Raw genomic sequence first — 21,407 nt, forward strand, 5'->3', positions numbered from 1 at the left:
AAATTATGATCATAAGTGTCCTCACACTCCATGTATGATGGCTCCATAATTGCATTTAAAGGTAGATTATATGGTTCTCCGTAATTTTAATTGTTTCACCGGCAGCAGAAAACTAAATTCAATTTATCAGGATGCACCTTAGAAAACACCCCAAAATCAAGGATATTGAGGGAGAAAAACTGACTGATCTTAAGAAACTAAATTGCATGGGCCATATAGCATGCAGATGTTTCTCCTATCCTCATCCCTCTTATCTGTAAAGTTTATTGCTTTGCAAAATTTGCTCTGCTTTCTCTCCTTCCAAGGCTGTCCCGAAACTATATATTCCTTAAAGACTCCACCTGAGATAGAAAAGCTTCCAAGGAAGCATTCTGATACCCTCAGTCCCTTTAAACCTGTGGTCATCTTCCATACTTCATAAGGGTGGGAAAGCATAAAGGCCATGACCATAATTCAAAGGCTTTAAGAATATGCCTTGTGGGAGATAAAGAAGGTTTGATACCAACCAAAAAGGCTGGGGCCTATTCTTTTTGGTGTTCAACAACTTGAAGCAATGAGTCCTCATTTATCATTTGGTGCCTTTACTTTTTATGGTACTTTGGGAGGCTGAAGTACCACATTTTGCCTCCACTTTACTCGTGAGGGCTAAGGAAAAGCAAAAGATAAGTGATGCCCTTTAATATGCTGCTCCTTGTTCCATTTTGATTAGAATAGGCAAGAAGTATAGAGCTGCAAGTTGATTGAATTTTAACCAAAACCACGATAGGAATTTATCATGACTTTGTTGATGCAAATTATGCAAAAATTGGGACATTTCCCACTCGGTCAGGATCACGAGTTTCAGACCAACAACATCAGCATTTTGCCCCATGGAGAGTTGTACAGCCTTTGATGGATGTTATGTCATCCGATCGTGGAGACAGACAACTATCAAATATTCAAAGACAATGTGTTGCGTACTGCACACAACGTACACCATACACTATATGATAGCCATCTGTCTTTGTGATTAGATGATGTGGCAGCCATTGAGGTTATATAGCTTTCTGCGATGCAAAATATGCACCGTATAAGATCCAAACTCCAACATTAGATATGCTAGAGGCAATACATGTGGACCAAAAATCATGATCCATGAATAGAACTTCTTTAGCCAATTCTTGATTATGTTTGATTCCAACTTGACCGATGTGCATCATATGAATATGTGGGTGTTTCATTTAGTCCTGCTTGATGCCTGCTAGTTTTTTTTTTTTATAGCAATACACGTTTATTTAGAGTTTAAATATAATCTATTTCATACTTAGATCCAAGAACAAAAATATCTACAAACATCTAAATGTAAATCATTTTGTAAAAAATAAGATTCATATTTTTTGTAAATTGATAATCAGGTATACTTCTTCTGCCAAATTCACTAAAGTATAAAATATTTAAATATTCCTTTTTAGGGCTTCTACTTAGTAAGCACCAAAGCAAACTAATGGACACCAAATTTTGCACCCATCGGCTCTTCCGACCACACAAGCAGTTTTAACACGTGAGACGGGCATGGATAAGAGAACCTTAGAAGGAGGCTCTCAGCCACAATTCTAAAACTCTCTAATCCCCACCTACCTCCATTGAAGGTTGGAAGACTATAAGGCTTTGAAAGGCTACAAGGCTCAAGATTTATAATTGGAGATGTGGATGTACGGCAATACTTTAGATGAAAAAGATGAGTTGAAATCACTTTCCAAAGCTATGTAGAAATCCATCATTCTATATATCAGACTTGATCTGAGCCCATTAGACCAAGCAAAAAACTATTTCAAAATCGTATCTAGCACCTAAGACTAAGATTTAACAGTGTTGCTATCCTAGTTCTGAAAAATAAATTTATAAACCATCGCTATTTTGTTATGCACCCCCTAGTGTTACCATCATTGAAATTTGAAAGTCATGTTAGAAATCATTATCGTTTGCTCTAACAACTTGCTTGCATTTTAACATTTTTTGAACCAAAAGAATAGCTGATATGATAATAGTACTTAGCCATCAGATTGCAGAACAATGGGTGGCAACAATAGAAGACAAGTTAGAATAAATTACAAAACCTCCTTCTGAGATCAGTGATAAATTATATTTATATCTAATAGCTTGAAAAAATCTATGCTTATCTCATTGAGGTTTATTTTTATCTAATATTTTAAGCCATAACTTAATGGAACATTAGTCAACCTGTTAATCTTAAATGGAACCCAAGTATCATGTTAGAAAAAAATTAAAGAATGATCAAAATAATCTTAGTTGATGTAACAACTATCTCAGGATACAAAAAAAAATGTGCACCCTCCTTCTCGTTCGAAGGCAATTTTGATTTTTCACATTAGGTAAAAGGTTAGTTTAACTTAGTATAAGTGTAGATTTTATAAATTACTAAGAAATATAAGCCTCATTCGGATTTTGTAATTTACTCTTAAAATATTGCTGGACATGAAGTCTGTTTTGTCAGAATTAAAAAATAAATAAATCATATTGTCATTTATACTAACCGATACAAATGTTAATTTAGAGTATGTCATAGTTAAATAATAAAAACCATATGATGCTCATTACCGATTTCTATAATTTTTTTCCCTCTATATCTACACTTCAATTGGCGATATGCTATTTGGGCTTTAAATAGTTTATTACAGAATCAAAGAACCTGCTAGCTATAAACCATTACCTTAGGTTGCATAACATTAAAGTGGTTATTACCTACAATTATTCAAGATAGGCTTCAAGATTTTTGTATGTTGAGGTTTAGTTTTGATCTTCTCTGTTGTGTCTTTGTTTTGCTTTCCCTCCCTTTTACCCCCTTTCTCTATGCCTTCATTCTCTCAATAAAGCTGGTGGAGACTTTATCTCCATTTACCACAAAAAACACTGCATGTATGCATGAAACCTGGACACTCTCAGACTGCTGCCAAAACCATTAGATTGGATAGGAACTGGATCTAATTTGCAATCAAAGGCACGTTTGGATTGAAACACAAGTTAAGTTAGACTGATAGCAAATTATATTTGCTCACACCTCTTAGGCCCCATGTCATAAGGTTGCAAGTCGATTGACTTGACCAAGATTTTGCACAAAGTAGCTGACCCAAGTTGACATCTACCTGAAGCTTAGACCCATTGAGTGATCATGGTTGCCAGTGGGGAACAATCTAAGCTGCAATTTCTATGCATGCAAATCTTTTTTATTTTTTTTAAATGTATTCCCCTATGGGAGGGTTGGGTTGCCTCATATCCATCATTAAAATTGGATTTGCAATTGATGTTGTGATTCATAATGAGTCTTTCAAATTAAGATAATCTTCAACTAAGTTGAATACGGATTTCAAACTATTGGGACATCCCAGTCAAATCAAATTAAACCTCATAATTTTTTTTCTGAAAAATGAAAATTTAGCACCTTATGCAGGCATACTATAGACGCAATGCGAATGAAGCCCTAATTAGACCTCAGCCGAGAAAGTAATGGCGAGACATATATCGAAATCTTAAACCTAAACTAGTTAAATAATGTTAGCATCCCAAAATAATATGCCCTTCACCTCTTTTAAGATTGCCTACAACAACTGTTCATTATTGTAGCATTTCAAACTTACCTGTTGTAGAACTACAAACCCACCACCAAATGATCCATAAACAAAAGAGTTGTTGCATTTGCTGATCAGCTACTTGTTGCATAATTTTGAACACCATAGTCTGCATCCAACTAGTTGACACTTGCTCATCTAGCTTCAATTTGTGCATCGAAAAAAATTCTGTAATTACCAATGTCTCCTAAAGGAATAGAGGTTAGACCACATGTTTGTTTGTTTTTTTTTTTTTTTTTTGGCTAATGTAGATGTATCATACATGACGAATACGAATACATCTAAATCCTCCTCCCTCAAGTTTTTCCAGAATGGTTAGCCACATAAGAGCCTACCCTGTCTGCTGCCCTGTTGGCCTCTCGTTATATATGCTTTGTCTGATTGGTCATTTCGCCACACACCATAGTCCGAATGTTTCTAAGCAGCGGGTGGTCGCCCATACCACCCACACTCTGCTGGATCCAACCGAACTTTTGTTTCTCTTTAAAAATCCATGTCCAACGGAAGTGTTGCGTTTGGTTGTCACATAAGTACATGCCCCAAATCTCCTCCATAGATTATATCCCAACTCCACCACCTGAAGGGCTGGTGGGCACAACAAAACGAGACAAGAAAAGTAGCTCTCTTGAATAGCATGGTCCCCCTCCTCACCCCTTCTTAATCACTGCAGTTGGAGACCCAATTATTTCGTTTCCCTTTCCTTATTGAATACTCTGATTATTTACTAAGCTTATGTGAATTGTGGAGTGTTTTGTAATCTATAATTCAAGCAAATCCCATCTGTAAACATTATATAAATATAAAGCTGCACTTGGTCTTGTGGATTCTCATTTAGTATCATATATAATCCAAACAGAGACCAATAGGCTACTATTTTCATGGTTCTATAAAATCACAAATTTTGCAGTGGTTCATAACTTGGCATCTACAACTTTAGGATTTGAACTAGTGGCTCGAATATGATATTTGTTGAATCTTAAAAATTTGACTATGATGACTAGATACTTGGCCATTGTAAACCACTTGCCGTTTAGTATAAGCTGAATGCTAAGCATTTAATTTTATTGAGATTTTTTAACTCCACAATAGGAAGAGGTCAAAAGAATCAAGGAGTGGCTTGCTGCTCAACCACATGTTTTTATTTCTTATAAAAAAAAAAAACAAAAGAAAGAAAGAGGAGAAACCACATTGTTTCTTGCCATATTGAGTGAATGGAGGTTTTATAGATTATTATATATCTCCTTGATAGTTCAATTATATAGGAAAGGGAAAATAGTTTTATAACACCTTGATTCCTATATTTGATAAGAAGTTTAATTTGCCTAGCTTAGGTATGAGCAAGTCCTACATGTAAATGCTTTAGGACAATAAAATGCAAATCTTAGACAATCCCATAAAGTTATTGAAGAGTTATGAGAAATATTTTTACTAACTAAAGTAAGGGAATGGTCCAGTACGAATTTTTTGGTGAGCAAGAGCTAGAAAGGCATAAAGAGTTGGCCCACTTCAAAAGCTAATAATTTGAATTTTGATGTGATTAATTTAATTAGAGAGAAGGGATTGATTAATGAAAAACGACACTATTTTAAATTTCAGTTCATGTTTTCTTAGATTTAGATCCAGAAGCAAGCCATTCATAGCAAGGTGTGAATTCTTGGTATTATCAAGGCAATTTCAAATACACACATATATAAATTCAATACTAACATTAGTCCAATTATAATTACACAAGGCTAGTTTTGGTGATAAGCATATGTGAAGTTTTGTATATTCAATAAGGACATGTCATCTATTTGTAATGAAGCTATTCAAAAAAATTCCTTGTAACAATGCCTTGCTTCAGTTTTAATTTTATGGTCACCTTCAATATTTTCTACTTGCGATTATAGTTGAAGGAATAGGCCGTTCAAAAATTATTCTTCATATTTTCTTTCTGAAATGCAAATACATATAATTAGCTCTACACAGAGAGATATATAGACACATAAAAGAAAAAAAAAATTAAAAACTTGTTTGAATATTCCTACATGAATATCTTATAAAAATCAGACCTGTTGGCCTACTCAAACCATATTTTTTTAGGAATCCATCAAAGTCTCGGCCTTCTAAAAGTGAGCTTGTTGGCCCACCTTAAAATTATAGTTGTAGGCATGATGGTCTATAAGATTCGGATTGGAAGGATGTTGGATTGCTTCGTAGCTACGAATCCAACAGAAAATTTAGTCCAAATCCTAACTGTTTACGAAATATGATGCACCAATCTAAGTAATCTCCCATCTTCCTCGCATATTCCCAAACTCAAGTGTCTGAAAAACAGGAATATCCCTCAATTTACCCTTAATTTTCTTCAATCATTCATTTCCCCAACGTGCTCACTTTCCATAAAGATCCCTTCCATTCCACCTTTTTTCCACTGCATCCCTTCCACAAAAACTCACCTCCCACCTCTCCATGTGTTGGATTCATTCCAAATTATCCCATTAAACTAAACTTTGAGTGATGATAGGTAGGATAGAGGACTAAAATATGAAGGTCATTGAACTCTTACAATAATGACAATAACAACCCCACAATTATAAAATTCCCCCACTCCATTCCCCACCGCCTTGTTACTTTTATTGTTAGTAGGGATATGAGAGGGGCACGCAAAGAGAATCGTCAAATAGAAAGTGGGGAGAGAGAGGGAGTAAAAGAAAAAAGAAAAAAAAAAATCAACTACGTAGCGAAACTTTATATTCTCCTGCTTCTCCTCGTCCGCCTCGTCTCGTTTCCTATCTGTTTATAATAACTCCAAAATTTTATCTCGGGGTTTTCTTGTAGCTTAGAATTCTAAATTATCGAGGGGGAGAGCATCAAAAAGAGAGCTTTGTTTTTTGGCCTCAGCTCTGCTCAGATCTCACCTACCCCTCGGAGAACCCTAACCCTAGAATCGGCCAGAAAAGAGAAGTTTCTTTTTTTTTTTCTTTTCATATTCGCTACTTATCTCTGTTGCAATTTCGAGTTTTAGGGTTTTAATCGGAGGGAGGGTGGAAGATGGCAGGGCTCGATGGGGAGGGTGGGGTTTCGGAAGACCCTGCTGGCCCGGATAACGGGTTTGGACGATTGGCCGGTGGTTTATCAGGTGAGATTTCTCTTTTTTTGCTTGGCTTTTCCAGGAATTATGGTTTTTGTGGCGCTGTAGATCTGGTGCTGCGGCTTGATTGGCGGGGGAAGTTTGGTTTTCTTGTAGAATTTTACTGTTGGATTGGGTTTATAGGAAGGCAAAAACGCTTTTTTTGGTTGAGATTTTTCCGGGCTTTTTGGGTAGAGTAAGGATGATGACTTTAATGCGTGTGGCTTTCAAATTGGAATTTTTTTTTTCGTGTGCGCTTGTGGGATTGAAGTTGAGATATGGGTTTATTGTGTAGTGTGGTTTGATTTATTTTTCCGGGATGACACAATTTCACATTCTTTTTAAATTTATTTGGAATTATTTTAAGTGTAATCCTGTTAAAATGAGCTTAGAATATTTAAAATGCCCTTGTGGCATACTAAATGGATACCTGTGCTTGAGATTCTGCCGATCTATTAACTATATGAATGCCAGTTTTGAATTTAAGTGGTTATTTTACGGGGGCAACATATAAGGGATCTGTACCTGTTTGATCAAGTATTCAATATCTAATTCTAGTAGTCTTTGAGCACATTTGACTGCAATTTTTAGATTTATATCTTGTCCTAGCTTCAATATGCTGAACATATCTTTATTTGTGGTAGTGATTTACTAAAGTGGAAATAATAAATCCACTGTCTTTAGTCGCTGAACTCTTTATTTTTTTTTTGTTTATTTCCAAGATCTTTAATAGACCTGGATTGCTTTTCTTGTACTTCTTGCATACTGAGTTTTAAGTTCCTTTAAATATGCTCATAGCTAGAATTGGTTTCTTGTATTCTGTTCTTTTTCTTGTCTTAATCAAATGGTGGAGCTTATGTGCTTCTCAATTTGGGCTTATTTTCTAGCTGGCTGTTTCTATGCAGAAAATGCTCGGTTTGATGCTTCACAATATGCATTTTTTGGTAATGATGTTATGGAGGAAGTTGAGTTGGGGGGATTGGAAGAAGTTGATGGTGGTGATCCTGGCTTTATTGGGCTCAATGATCAGGATAATCAATTTTCTTATCTTGGTGATGGAGTAGAGGTGAATTTCTTTGCTTGCAAGTTTATACATTCCGATACTTTGTTCTTTTGCTTTTGCTGCTGGTCCCAAGTTCAGCTCACTATTGTGATTATCTGCATTAATTGAAGTCAAATCTGAGCCTGCCTCTTTAAGCCAAAGACTTAACTCGAGTCAACTAATTCTTAATCCCAAAATAGTTGCGATCAGCTACATGAATCCTTTTTCTCCATTCTGCTCTATTGAGGTCACACTTTCTGAAAGATATAGCAATACCTAGCTTGTCTCTTTAGGCCTCCTCAGGTCATTTTCACTATATCAGTATAGAATAGTGGGGCCTTTATTTTTTTTCCTATTGCTTGAGATTGATGCTAGGAAGTTTTAAGGTGCATGATACATGTGATTCTATTAAAATCCATCAACATCATTATGGATGCAAGGATGCAAACTGGTGAGAAGTATCGAGCTGTAAATAGTAGAAGGTGTGAGTTTGAACCTCATGAAGTATTGATGTTCTTCACATGGGCAGCACTCATACAACTTCCCTTGTTTAAAATACCCAAGTGTGAAAAAGTATAATATGCATGCCAAAATTTCCATACAAAAGAAATATTCCTAATTTTCCGTATGCTCAGAGAATATTCATAGGTTGATAACAGTTATGATTTCTTTTGCACATTATAATCATGCTCTCCATTCTCAACTTCAGTGAAAACTTACTATTGTTTATTTCTATTACCTAAAATTCTTCATAAATGGTAACCTTATCCTTATGTCATCTACACGCAATGACTTCATATTGCATTTGGCATATATACTCAAATTCCTAGTGCATGACCTTAATATCATGCTATCATCTGTTATTCTTTCTGGTTCACATTTCAAACCCATATTTAGGTACCCACTTAATGCAAACTTGTTCTGTGTATTTCACATCCTCAATGTGAATTTATCAAGCATGCCACTATATTGCTCCAAAATTTCTTCAGAAACTTCATTGTAGTTTCCCCCTGACTCGTTTAGCAGATTTAGTTGGGCATCAAGGTTAGGGGAACTTAGTATATTCACAATTTTGACTTACTTAACCTTGTATTTTTACTTCGTTTTTTTTTTTTTTTTGGCGCGCACGGGGCGTGGGGGTGGGTGGTGGGTGGGAGGGGGTGTTAAAATCTATAGAAGATAAATTGGCTAAAACTTAGGGTCATGAGATTACCGGATAGATTAAATATGCAGCTAAAGTAATGCATCAGATAAATCAGTTCTTATCTTGGTTGAAATTGGCTAAAACTTAGGGTCATGAGATTACTGGATAGATTAAATATGCAGCTAAAGTAATGCATCAGATAAATCAGTTCTTATCTTGGTTGCTATATATGTAGTAATATTTCGTGGACTTTGTGCCTGGAAAATGTGGAGAGTATGAAGTTCTGCTAGAATCAAAAACTTTAGAAATCAATGCCTTGACACGCATACCGGTTTGAGAAGTATCATAACAACGTTGGCCCCTACTCAATTTCTTCCTAACTGTGATAATTTGATATATTGTATTTTGTGTTAAATAGTTAAACATGATGATAGTTCCTTTAAAATCTCTCTTGTTATGGGAAGTATTCAAAAATAAAAGTATGATGCCTGGCCAATGGGTGACCCTTATATTGTGAAAATGATTCCAGAGTTGCTAAATAAATGAGAAGCAAAGTTTGAAGCCAACAATGCAATTGTTTTGATGCTTCAAAATGGAACATATACTTGGCTGTTAGTTTGTAAAAAAGCTCTGAAGATGATGTAGGAGATGCTTCTACAAGAATTTATGAAGAGGGAATTCTATATCATGGGAGTCATGTTGTGGTGGTTCTTCTTAAGCTGTACATTACTGTTGAGTGTAGCATAATTTCATTGTTTCTTATCAAGAGGATGAAAAACAACAAATCAATAAGCACCAAATATGTTCACATTGCCATTGTCAACAAAATCAAGCACCACCAAATATGTTCACACTGCCATTGTCTTTGTATGCAGTAAATTTTTCACCTTCCTCATGCAAATTAAACGATAATTAAACTTCCCTCCCATGTCAAACAATTGCTTACTATTTCACGTGCTTGTCTGTAGAAATCTGCACTCTGACTTTACATCCTTGCAAAGGGCTTATTTTCTATGTAATCATTGATGGCAGTTAAGATGGATTATCTTGTTCCCCTATTTTCCATTGGTGCAAGTGAATTTTCTTCATTTCCTAGATGAACCTATACAGCCTTTTGATTTTATTGCTTATAGCCAAAATAAATTTGTGATAACATAATGGATTGCAGTTTTAGTCATGTTGTGCTGTATTTGCAGGGTGATGGTTTAGGATCTTTATCTGATATTGATGACCTTGCAAGCACTTTCTCAAAGGTCTGATCCCTTAAATAATTATGACTTATGTATTATCTTATTAGTCCTGATAATTTTTTTAATAAATAATCATCTCATGCAAAGTATTAACCAGTTTATCAGGCCTTGTTATACATTTTCGTGGATGCTGTCTATCATGATTCAAGATTTATAGGAAAATTTAATGAATTTACTGTCTTTGTAGTGTATCCTGCCTTCGAAGTTTCATTTGTTCCTTTTGGTTTTAAGAGTTTAAATTATCTTTCGAGTTATTTAGTTTATATAACTCAAACCTCAACTCCCTTAATAACTTTAGTTTACAGGATTGAGCTATGCTTGGAAACCAAACCTGCGAACTAGAATAAATCGTTGATATATCTCTGCATTTTGTGAACCAAAATTTACTTAAAAACTTTCCATCTCTTTTCTTTAATTTCACTTAAGTCATGATCTCATTACTGGAAGCCACCTAAATCTGTACTCTTATTTTAATGGGCAGAAAAGAAAACCATTTTTGAATATTCTATTAATCTCATTGTTTAGTTAGTACTCATAAAACATCATTAAAATATTTAACTAATGTTTGATCACTATCTGGATTATTTTGTCCTCTGATGTTGATATAATAAAACCATAAATGGTGATATGTCTCTACTAGTGGTTTCACCTCTGGTACATTACCTTAGTAGATCTCATAGTTTTATGAAAATAATTTTTTTTCCCATTCATGCTTTTCCCTAGTGAATAGGAAGTGTAATGTGCTTGTAGCAATGTTCCATTGGCTTGCATATGTTTTAGGTCACGTTACTGTTCAGAGTTCAGACTGAACTAGAAGGAATCCAACTAATGGTTGCTTCTGTTATAACTTGATGAATTATGCAAAGCTTTAATTTGCAATTTCAATGTGCTATATTAATTCTTTTTTTTTTTCCTTTTGTCAGTGTTGAATAATATGTTTAAACCTTAACTGTTTTATGCTTTACTACTACATGAGGTTAACATCGTGCCACTTAATCATCATATTTACCACCTTACATGACAAAGAAATGCTCAGAAAATTTTGTATTTCTTCCTATGCTAGTTCAAAGTATAAACAGTGCTTTTTTTCATTTTCTTATGCTGTACAGTACTTTGTAAATATCACATATCATATTCCAAATTTTGCTTATGTGATCAGAGCTGTTCTTAACAAATGAAATGTTTTTGCCTATAGCTGGTCTAATATGTGATTTGAAATCCAAAATTTAAATCTTAATGGTACCTGACCATAGTCTCTGAACCTTGGTTTTAAAGCCATGAATTTCCAGTTGTACATCACACCTGTATGTAATGATCCACAGATATATCATCCAACAACTGAGTATTGATGTAATATGTCTGTTCTGTGGTCGCAAAGGGGCGGTTGAGCAACTCAAGCGAACCGCCCTACCTTACTTTGGATAGGGATAGAAGGGAGAAGGTTGTGGGGAACCGTCAACCCTAGGAAAAAGGCTTATTAAAAATCTTTAGACCGACCGGCCTTCTTTCATCATTCCATTCATTCATCTGCCCTCTTCGCGATAAAGCTTTGCCTTACTTTGCTTGCTGGCTCTAAGCCCATTGACCTTTTGAAAGAATACAAGGATGTCTTTGCATGGTCCTACGATGATATGCCTGGACTCAGCACAGACATAGTTCAGCATAAAATCCCTTTAAAAAGATTTTTTTAGGTCGCGAGCCGTATCGGAAAAAGAAAAATGTATTGCGAGACAGCGAATGAGACAGCATCCGAGTCTCGCTTAGTCCAGCTCTCGCAAGAATTGTATGGGAGTCGTCCTCGGAGGGACTTCCCGAATGACCGTACCGGCGAATTCTACCGTACTCCGTGCAGCTATGGTTGAGTCTCATTATATAACTATCTTCCCAATTTTTGACTGCTGTTTTATAATTTATGGTGTTATTAACAACATCAAGCATCACCAATCCCTATTTCTTATTGTATTTTGCTTTTGCACACTTCTCCTCTTTTCATAATATTATATCCTTTGGTTGAGTTTCTACGCTATCGTAGAGGTACTTTTTCCCGTTTAGTTCAATTCAGTTTGATATTAGTAGTTAGACTAGCAAATAGGCAACCTATGCCAAGAGAATGATAGAAAAAGGACACTATTCCAACTCTGAAGCGACAGACAGAGTCCTCAGTTGTAAGGCCCCAGTTATGGAGATAGACTCTCTTCATACCTGATGGATGTTTGTCGTGCTTACAGGAAGAACCTTGTTTCGCACTTCACTAGAGTAGTGACATTGTATTAACATAATTTTTGTTCTAATTCCGGCCAACGCCCTTTATGCGAAAGTTGATAAATAATTCAAGACCAGTAGCTTCACAATGATTTAGCATGCCGGCTATAGAAAGGAAAAGGCAAAGGTTCTCATTGTACCCGTAAATTTTGAAACCATTAAAAAACTATATGTTTATTGCAATGGCCACTGAATATCATGCTTCTTGTCAGAAAACTTGGGAGCCATGGAGACTGAAAATTTCTGTTTGGATATAAATAAGCACCATTCAGAAGTGAATAAAAGATTAATGTCATCCAGGTTGTCACATCCATCCAAAGAAAGAGAACAGCCTGCTTGTCCTTTGGTCATGACAAGATAGCGCCAACTATTGAGTATTGATAGATTTGGTAGAAATGTACAATGAACTTCTAAAGCTGCTGCATGTAGTAACATTAGTATGATAGTTATGAAGAAGAGAATGATGAGAGAAGTTAGTGCTTTTCTTTATGTTTGTGTTTAAAAATTATAGTTCTGTTATGTTGGATAAGTTCCTCAAACTAGATTTCTTGTTGTGTCACTCTCTGACTCTCATGGATCTAGTTGACATGTAAAAATGTGTATAGGTGAACTCCTTTTCTTTTTAAATAAAATTACAAAGAGCTTATCCAAATCTTTTTTATTGAAAGCTTTTTCAAAACCTGGCTTACAAAACATGCCTTGCCTTTCCCTAACAAACTCAATGAATGGTAAGCAACCGTACGCGTCCCCTACAATAATACTTTGTAGATTTAAAATTCAATGTGCCCATGTGAAGCAGTTTAGTTCTGATTGAGAGGCATGCAGAGATACATCCCTAAATCAGTTCAATCTCGCTTTTTTGTTTTTTTGAATTAAAGTTTTTGAAGCTGGCCTGTAAACACCAATTTAGTGCTGGTAGGCATGCCATGATAGATGCACAACATGCTGGTGCCTTACCAACACATAGCTCTGGGAGGATAGAGGCTACAAGCAAACAGTTGGCATGTTGCATGCTAGTGCATTGGCATAGCTTGCCTTGGAATGATGTGGTATGGTACATAGCATGCTAGGGCCAAGATGACACGCTGCAGATATGTGGTACTTCGGTTCTTGCTTATAAGTTTTATGACAGGCGCCTACTTTGCCAAACCCAAGTTATTTTGGACAGAGAATTCATAATGCTGATGTTAGAGGATCAATGAATGAGGATTCAGTAACCCAACCCCAAGTAGTACGGACGGCGCTTGATGGGTATGGTTACGGTATATCCTAATTTTGCAAACATTGCATAAGCCATGAATCCAAATTATATTCGAGGACTGGAGGTAGTTTGAGTGTTGCTTTATAGAATATTCCTTATCATTAATCATATCTTTATCCATAAAATCAACCACATAAAGATGAGGTTTGTTGATAAAGGTTAAGTTAATTGTGAAATAGCCAACTTCAAGTTATTGTTGAGAAAGGCTTATTGAAGGTCCTCTTCTTCTCATGCTTTGCGGCAAGGTTTTCCTTAGACATATTTGAAGTATTGGTGAAGTTTTATAAGATGTATATCACATGGAGAAGCTAATATGAAGCTTACACCTTGTTATTTAGTTATGCCTTAAGGGGAGGTATAACCATTAGGTGCTCATGTATTCATGACCAACAAAAATCAAGAGTCATGTCTTTTCTTTGTTTTTGCTTCATGTTGTATTGTGTCAACTTAGATGCCAGTGCTAATTAGAACCGGGTGTTCTTTTGCACTAGCCATTGAGATTCATTCACATTTGGGGTTGCACTATGTGAACCTTATCAATGCTTGTAACATGTCCAAATAAATAACTGTGGTTTTTTATTTTTGACCTTGATTTTCTTTTCGTCGATTTTATTTTCTAAATCAGTTAAGAAAATCTTTGAGGCTTGTGCCTTAAGCCTTAAGGCTTAAGCCTCATCAAGTGGAGAGCCTTAAAATGCATGCCTTTGACTACTGTTGTTTGTTTTTGATCATTTTTTTTTATGTCTGAACTTGCCATCCAGAAACCCAGTCATTACAGAGAAGCTAAAGAAATACTACTCTTAATCTGTCAATGAGTAACACATGCCAATACATAATAGAAAACTTTTTCAATACCCACTTTGTAGCACACATTCTTTTTGCCGTTCATCTCAATTGAGCAATAGATAGCACAGGGAGCTACCTATGATCTTGTTTCTTCCTTTATAAAAATAAAGTTTTTGTAGATAGTTTAACAAATATAACTTTTGATTGTTGAGAAAACTGTTCACTCTACTAATTCCATGAAGTGACACTGCTCAAACTTTACCTCTTTCTCCCTCGGATGCAGAAGAATCCGTCTTCTTTAAGGGAGTGAAATTTAGTAATCATTACTTTTGAACTACTGAATGTGCGAAGGTTTTTAATATCTTGTTATAATTTTTTTCTAATTAGTTTCTTATTAATTTTTTTTGACGTTTTTTTGTCTTTTCTTTTTTTGTTTTCCTTTTGTTCTTACTGATACTTTCAATTATCAGCTTGATGATCCTGCATTAGGTCTGAATTTCTCCTGTTCATCTGAATCAAATGTCTTTTACAGTTGCAGTTATAGAGCATGCCATGCAAGTCCCTGCCTTATTTAATTGAATGAGTTTTATTTTTCCTAATTAATCAAGCACTTTCATTTCATTTTGCACAACAGTTTGGCTAAACAGCTAATTAAGAAAGCAACATGGTCTGTCATGATGGTGCTGTTAAGTATGCTTCTTCTCTGTGCATTTTTTCATAGGCATTGACTATACTTACAGAACAATATGCCTGTCATTTGGATGAATACTATGTAGATTTGTAGACTGTTTTGTGTGCTATCTTTATGTATTTTACTGTTTAACTTGGTAGCTTCCTGGTCATGGTTATGCTTATCTGTATTGCAATCCTGATTTTCAGACGCTATATTTATATTTCTTTATGAACCTCAGTTGAACAAAGTTGTTGGTGAACCAAGGGGCTCAGGAGCAATTGGTGATAGGGGATCCTTTTCTAGAGAAAGTCAGTAAAGTTCTTTTGCTTCAATCCGTTGTTAGTTCATGATTGTTTAATCTTTGATTAACTGGAAAAAATGACATTCGAATTTTGTTGGACAATATTCTGTTCTTATATTTTCTTCTTGCATCTTAGTTAACATCTAAATTTGGACATTATCATTTCATGGTCATGCATCCTGTGTTCAATGATACATGGATATTTCTTAAATGTCTGCAAAATTCCTTTTCTGAAATCAGAAGTTTAAGGTAGAAAATCAGCATTCTGCTAGGCACAACATTCGCTAACTGAAAGATAGATAAATTCACATTCATATCTGATTACTAACAATTTTTGGCAACTAAAAGAGGACAAAGTTGAATCATTACAGAATTAAACCAAACATATGAAGCCTAATGGATGCATAGTCCAATGTCGATCATTGGTAAGAACAGTATATTCTATTGCTTCTAATCATTAACAAACTCCTTAGGAACAAGAAAAATCATTGCTATTGCAAGCATGTATCACTGGGAACCAGGAATGAACAAGTGGATGTTTATATTCCCTTTGAGAGTGAGAGATCAATGAACCTCCATTTATAATATGTTGTCCATAAGTGTATTTGGAACTGTTTCTAGTGATGCATTATGTTTTTGCAGTAGCTACATATTTTAGGAAAGCCATGTGGTTATGGTGTTAATGATGGAAATTTAACTTGGGAGAATGTTATATTCTTTTTTAATTAAATGAGGGCGATCTTACACCTCAGCATAGCTATCACCCTGAGTTTGTCAAATAATACCATGCCTAATAAATGACATATCATAATGCCGTCTAAACAACTATCCCTCGCCCGAGAGATTCTTGTTTAAAATTTGCAAGCACTAGAGTCCATTAGAGTCTGGAAAGAACAATGTATATGGGAGGATGCTTGAGATGAACATAATCCTATCTGTAGGTTTATGAAAAAAAATAATAGTGTGTGAAAGCAAGATTAAGCATATGCGGTAAAGGAAAAAGAAAAAGAGCGTCCTAATGCACGAGGCTCTTGCCACCGCAGGGTATAGAGGGGGTTAGATTTATGCATCCTTACCCTCCCTCCATGTGCAAAGAGGCTATTTCCGTGTTTCAAACCCTTCGTAAGGGAGCAACCTTGCTGTTATGCCAAGGCCCACCATCATATGTGAAAAGGAAGCATTTGGAAGAAGTATGGGTAAAATAAGATTGAGCTATTGAACATTCAACAATTTATTTTGAAAGGGGAAGTAAGAAGCCTCACCTTTTGGTAAGAAAACCAAAGGGTCATGACTTTCTTTTCAGAAAATAAAGAAATAGAGATTTTCTAGAGATGCAAGGGTAAGGCAATATTGCTTAAGGAGGTGCCTAGAAATATTTGTACCCTCGCATAGGGTTTTTATCATCATAAAAAAGAGCTAGGTGTAGCAAAAGTTGGGTTTGAGGATTGAAGAATAGATACATTGTGATTTCATGGTAAGGTGTTCAGATTTTCTATGGATAATTTCCAGAACAATCATCTCTTGCCTGAAGTCTGGTACTATAAATGATTAGTGTAGATACTGATAACTAGTACTAGATGGTTTTGGCTGAGGAGGAAATGAGGAAATTGGTTTTTGATATGGCTGGCGAGAGAAGACAGGATAATGATTTCCTTGTTTCACTCAACAAAGATTTTGATGTTGCAAGGTTAACATACATGTAGCTTTCCACAAAAGACAACTCCAATGGCTAAAGTTTACTTTTGTTACCTGCATTCCTGTGAAGGTTAAGTTGTAAAGGATAGCTTGGATGGTACGCCTGTTAGCTTCATGAGTGAGGTCTATAAGATTATTGTGGGGACTTTGGCTTTAAATCTCAGATGCATTCAGACAAAGCTTCTTTCAATTATAGAAAAAGTGCTTTTATGGAAGATTAGATTATTTTTTATGGGGTTTTGGTTACCTTTGTGTGTTTCCAGATGATGCATAATAATAGAGAGCTTTCTTGCAAGCTAGAATCAGAAAATATATTATGATTATGTTAATATGGAATCTCTGGGTTTGCTAGGTTGTGGATGAGATCTAGGTCAGATTGTCACTGCAAATTCTCCCCTTCGATAGCCTTCTTATAAGAGTTTGCTTGTGATAGAGGACTGACAAAAGAGACCCTTTGTAGCATTTTTAACCAATATTTGCAATCTCTGTATCGGACCCTGTACCAGTACCTTGCTGATACAGGGTTGATACGCCAGGAATAGGGATCGGTTCAGCGTACAGAGTCTCAGTACGCCCTCTATTTCGAGTCTCAATTCGGTATCGGTATAATACGGTACGTCCAGTATGAGGTGGCACGTATGGGTACGGTGAACCCTTTTTATCTTGATCTCTGTTTAGCTGTTATTCTTTGATGTAGTTAGGTAATTTTCTATCGGGGAAAGGGACATGTTGTAATGGCGAGATGTATTCTTTGGAGGCCTGCCCTCGCTTTTCGCATGCTAAAATGTTGTTAATTATCTGTTCAAATTAGATGCACTGAAAGCATGTTCTCTTGTCCCTTCAGGTTCTTCTACTGCAGACTGGGCACAGGAGCAAGATTTCTCAAAGTGCCTAGATCAAAATATATTGGACAATGAAAGTGTCCAGGATGGTAAACGGTGGTGGTCGCAGCCACATCCTTCTTCAGCTCGTGCTGGAGAATCCGGACCTCTGTACAGAACCTCCTCATATCCTCAACAACCACCACAACATAATCCTAGTGAACCAATTCTAAGAACTAAATCATCCTATACTTCCTACCCTCCTGGTGGACCGTCACAAGCTTCTCCAAATCACGCACGCCAAATAAATGTCTCATCTCCTACTGCTGGACTCCAGATGCCTTTCTCTGCACCAAATCCCTCCCATTTCTCCCAGCTTCATTTGGCAGGAGTACCTCATGGATTGCAGTATGGTGGAAATATGTCTCAGTTTGGCCCTCCAGGTCTCTCCATTAGTAACAGACAACAGAATTGGTTGAAGCAAGCTAATTTCTTTTCGGGTGAACATTCCAATTTTTCACCTAACTTGATGCAGCAGCAGTTGCCTCAATCAAATGGTCTAATGCCGCCTCAACTATTTCCACCACAGCACCAACATAGAATGCCCCAAATTCAATCATCTCTATCACATATCTCGCAGATGCAGTCTCAGCTGTTCAGTCCACATCCTCCTCCACTACAGATGATGAATAATTTTGAACCAATGCTTGGGATGGCTGAGTTAAGAGACCAGAGATTGAAACCAATGCAAAGGGGGAGACAGATACTTCGATTTGCTCAGCATGGTTCTGATACCAGCAGCCAGAAGAGTGACAATGGATGGCCACAGTTCCGATCTAAGTACATGACAGCTGAAGAGGTAGAAAACATTTTGAGAATGCAGCATGCTGCAACCCATGGCAGTGACCCCTATGTAGATGATTACTACCACCAAGCTTGTCTTGCAAAGAAATCTGCTGGGTCAAGGCTAAAGCACCATTTCTGCCCAACTTCCATTCGGGACCTGCCATCCCGAGCACGTGCTAAAGACGAACCACATGCTTATCTTCAGGTGGATGCTCTTGGTAGGCTTCCCTTTTCTTCTATACGAAGGCCTCGACCTCTTCTTGAAGTTGACCTGCCCTCGGCATCAGGTGATAGCATCCTTGATCAGAAATCTTCTGTGAAACCTCTTGAAGAAGAGCCAATGTTGGCAGCTAGAATCACCATTGAAGATGGCTTTTGCCTTCTTCTTGATGTAGATGATATTGATCGCTTGCTACAATTCAGCCTGCTACAAGATGGTGGCTCCCTGGTCAAAAGAAGACGGCACGCCCTCCTGGAAGGGCTCGCAGCATCACTTCAGCTAGTTGATCCACTTGGCCCTGGAAAAGCTGGCAATTCAGTGGGTCTAGCCCCAAAAGATGATCTTGTGTTCCTCCGTCTTGTTTCTCTTCCCAAGGGCCGAAAACTTCTTTCACGCTATCTTCAACTTCTAATTCCTGGCAGCGAGCTGGCTCGGATAGTCTGCATGGCTATCTTCCGCCACCTGAGGTTTTTATTTGGTGCATTGCCCTCAGATTCTAGTGCAGCCGAAACTGCTAACAGTCTTGCAAAGACTGTTTCTTTATGCATTTGTGGCATGGATCTGAGCGCCCTCAGTGCTTGCCTTGCTGCTGTAGTTTGTTCATCTGAACAGCCACCGCTTCGCCCTGTTGGAAGTTCTGCTGGTGATGGTGCCTCCATCATAATAAAATCTGTTCTTGAGAGAGCAACAGAGCTGCTGACGGACCGCCATGCTGCAACAAATTACAGCATGTCTAACCGGGCTCTGTGGCAAGCATCATTTGATGCCTTCTTTGGTCTCCTCACGAAGTACTGTCAGAATAAGTATGACACTATAACGCAATCCTTGCTCATGCAGGCACCAAATCCTGCAATTATTGGACCAGATGCAACTAGAGCTATAAGCAGGGAGATGCCGGTGGAGTTGTTACGTGCCAGTCTCCCTCACACTGATGAGCATCAGCGCAAGCTGTTACTTGCTTTTGCTCAGCGGTCCATGCCTGTCACTGGGTATAATGCTATGTCCTAAATCCTGCCAATGCTTCATGCTGCTCCCTCCCATAAATCAAGGTAATCTGGTAACAAGCGGAAAAGGATTCTAGGCAAAAAACAGAAAAAAGGGCTTGGGAGGGTGTGGACATTTATGTAAGTCAGGTAACTGGCTTAATGCTAGTATTATCGTTTTGTGGGTGTACTTTTGCTTTTCCTTTGTTGAAACTATTGTCCCTGCCTCTATGTATTGTGCTAGTTCTTTCATGGGAGTTTGTGACTGGAAGTTTCTTCTGGGGAGCTTTATTTTAGTGCTCTAAATTGAAACTCCAGACAAATCTAGGGATAGGAACTGTACAGCTTCTGCTACTTGAAGCCTTTGTCTTTCATTCTTCAAGGATCTAGCAGATGCCGCAAGGTGGAAGTTTTAGTATCCATTTTGGCTGGTGAAGAGAATCTGTCAGCATCTGTGGACCTCTGAATTGTAATCACAACTTGTTTCTTCTTTTCATTTAGTGTAAACTTGGAGGATTTCAAATACTTCTTGGATTCAATCCTTAATTACTGTGTACATGGCAGCAGGCGTAATGATCATCTGTATGTCGACTTCCAGCGCATATGTCAAGTATAAAGTTTCTCAATTTTAATCTCAATAGTATTGAATATTGCTATTTGCGTTTGTTATGATTGTGGGGCTCCATTGTTTTATTTGTAAAATATGAAGTACGTGATGACAGATTGCACACTTCATTCTTTTACCAGTGGATACTGTTGGAGAGTTGTGATGAGATTAAAATGTATTTTGTGGAAGTTATACAGAATTGATGCATGCTGGGAGAAGCTATCAATCTTTCAAAGGTATGCTAATCTCTTACTGAAAAAGAAAAAAACAAACAAAAGTTTGATGATTAAAGGGGTCATTTGGTGCTGCATTTTCTAGTGATTGATTTTGCCAATTGGAATATTTTTGGATGCATGATAGTTGCAGTGGATCCATTGGCCATTAAACTGTTTGTCTGGGGTTTGTGAGATTAGGGGATGTGACCCAAGCTGAAAAAGATGTGTAAGTATGTCTAAAGCTGACTCTGGTAATTAGGGCATCTGAGACCTTGGATCATGTTTACTCTCGTAGATTGCTGTAAGGATGATGGGGAAGTAATGCATTTAATACTGCATAAAGACGGTTGAATTTCGTAGATATCTTTCTCTAGTATCTGATGAGATCGATAATATACTGTGCTCGAATCCAATCCATCCAATGTTCTTGGTAGCCATATCCTTCTTTCGAGCACGATGGTTGGGGAGAAGACCAGGACGTTTTGCAGTTGACTCATGACGTGATATAGTGGTATTTTAGTAGTTTGTGTTTCTTTATTTGGTGATGAGTATAATTATAGCTT

General features: G+C 36.9%; 1 protein-coding gene across 1 annotated transcript; it reads left to right on the forward strand.

The window, feature by feature from the left end:
* Window positions 1-6,090: 6,090 nt before the first annotated feature.
* Window positions 6,091-20,660, forward strand: LOC103695506 (protein PAT1 homolog 1-like). Its single transcript, XM_008776857.6, has 5 exons — window positions 6,091-6,747; window positions 7,644-7,804; window positions 10,121-10,177; window positions 15,395-15,464; window positions 17,997-20,660. Exons 1-5 carry the CDS (start codon window positions 6,660-6,662, stop codon window positions 20,045-20,047), a joined length of 2,427 nt encoding a protein of 808 aa, XP_008775079.3. The 5' UTR covers window positions 6,091-6,659; the 3' UTR covers window positions 20,048-20,660.
* The last annotated feature ends 747 nt before the right edge of the window (window positions 20,661-21,407 follow it).

Source organism: Phoenix dactylifera, chromosome 12, assembly GCF_051530095.1.
Source record: "Phoenix dactylifera cultivar Ajwa chromosome 12, Ajwa_hap1_PhDact_Kaust_v1.1, whole genome shotgun sequence".
In the NCBI taxonomy this organism is placed as follows: domain Eukaryota; kingdom Viridiplantae; phylum Streptophyta; class Magnoliopsida; order Arecales; family Arecaceae; genus Phoenix; species Phoenix dactylifera.

Coding starts and splice junctions, on each gene's coding strand:
- LOC103695506 (XM_008776857.6), top strand. CDS start 6,660: ATGGCAGGGCTCGATGGGGAGGGTGGGGTTTCGGAAGACCCTGCTGGC. Junction 6,748..7,643: donor ATTGGCCGGTGGTTTATCAG/GTGAGATTTCTC, acceptor GTTTCTATGCAG/AAAATGCTCGGTTTGATGCT. Junction 15,465..17,996: donor GGGATCCTTTTCTAGAGAAA/GTCAGTAAAGTT, acceptor TTGTCCCTTCAG/GTTCTTCTACTGCAGACTGG.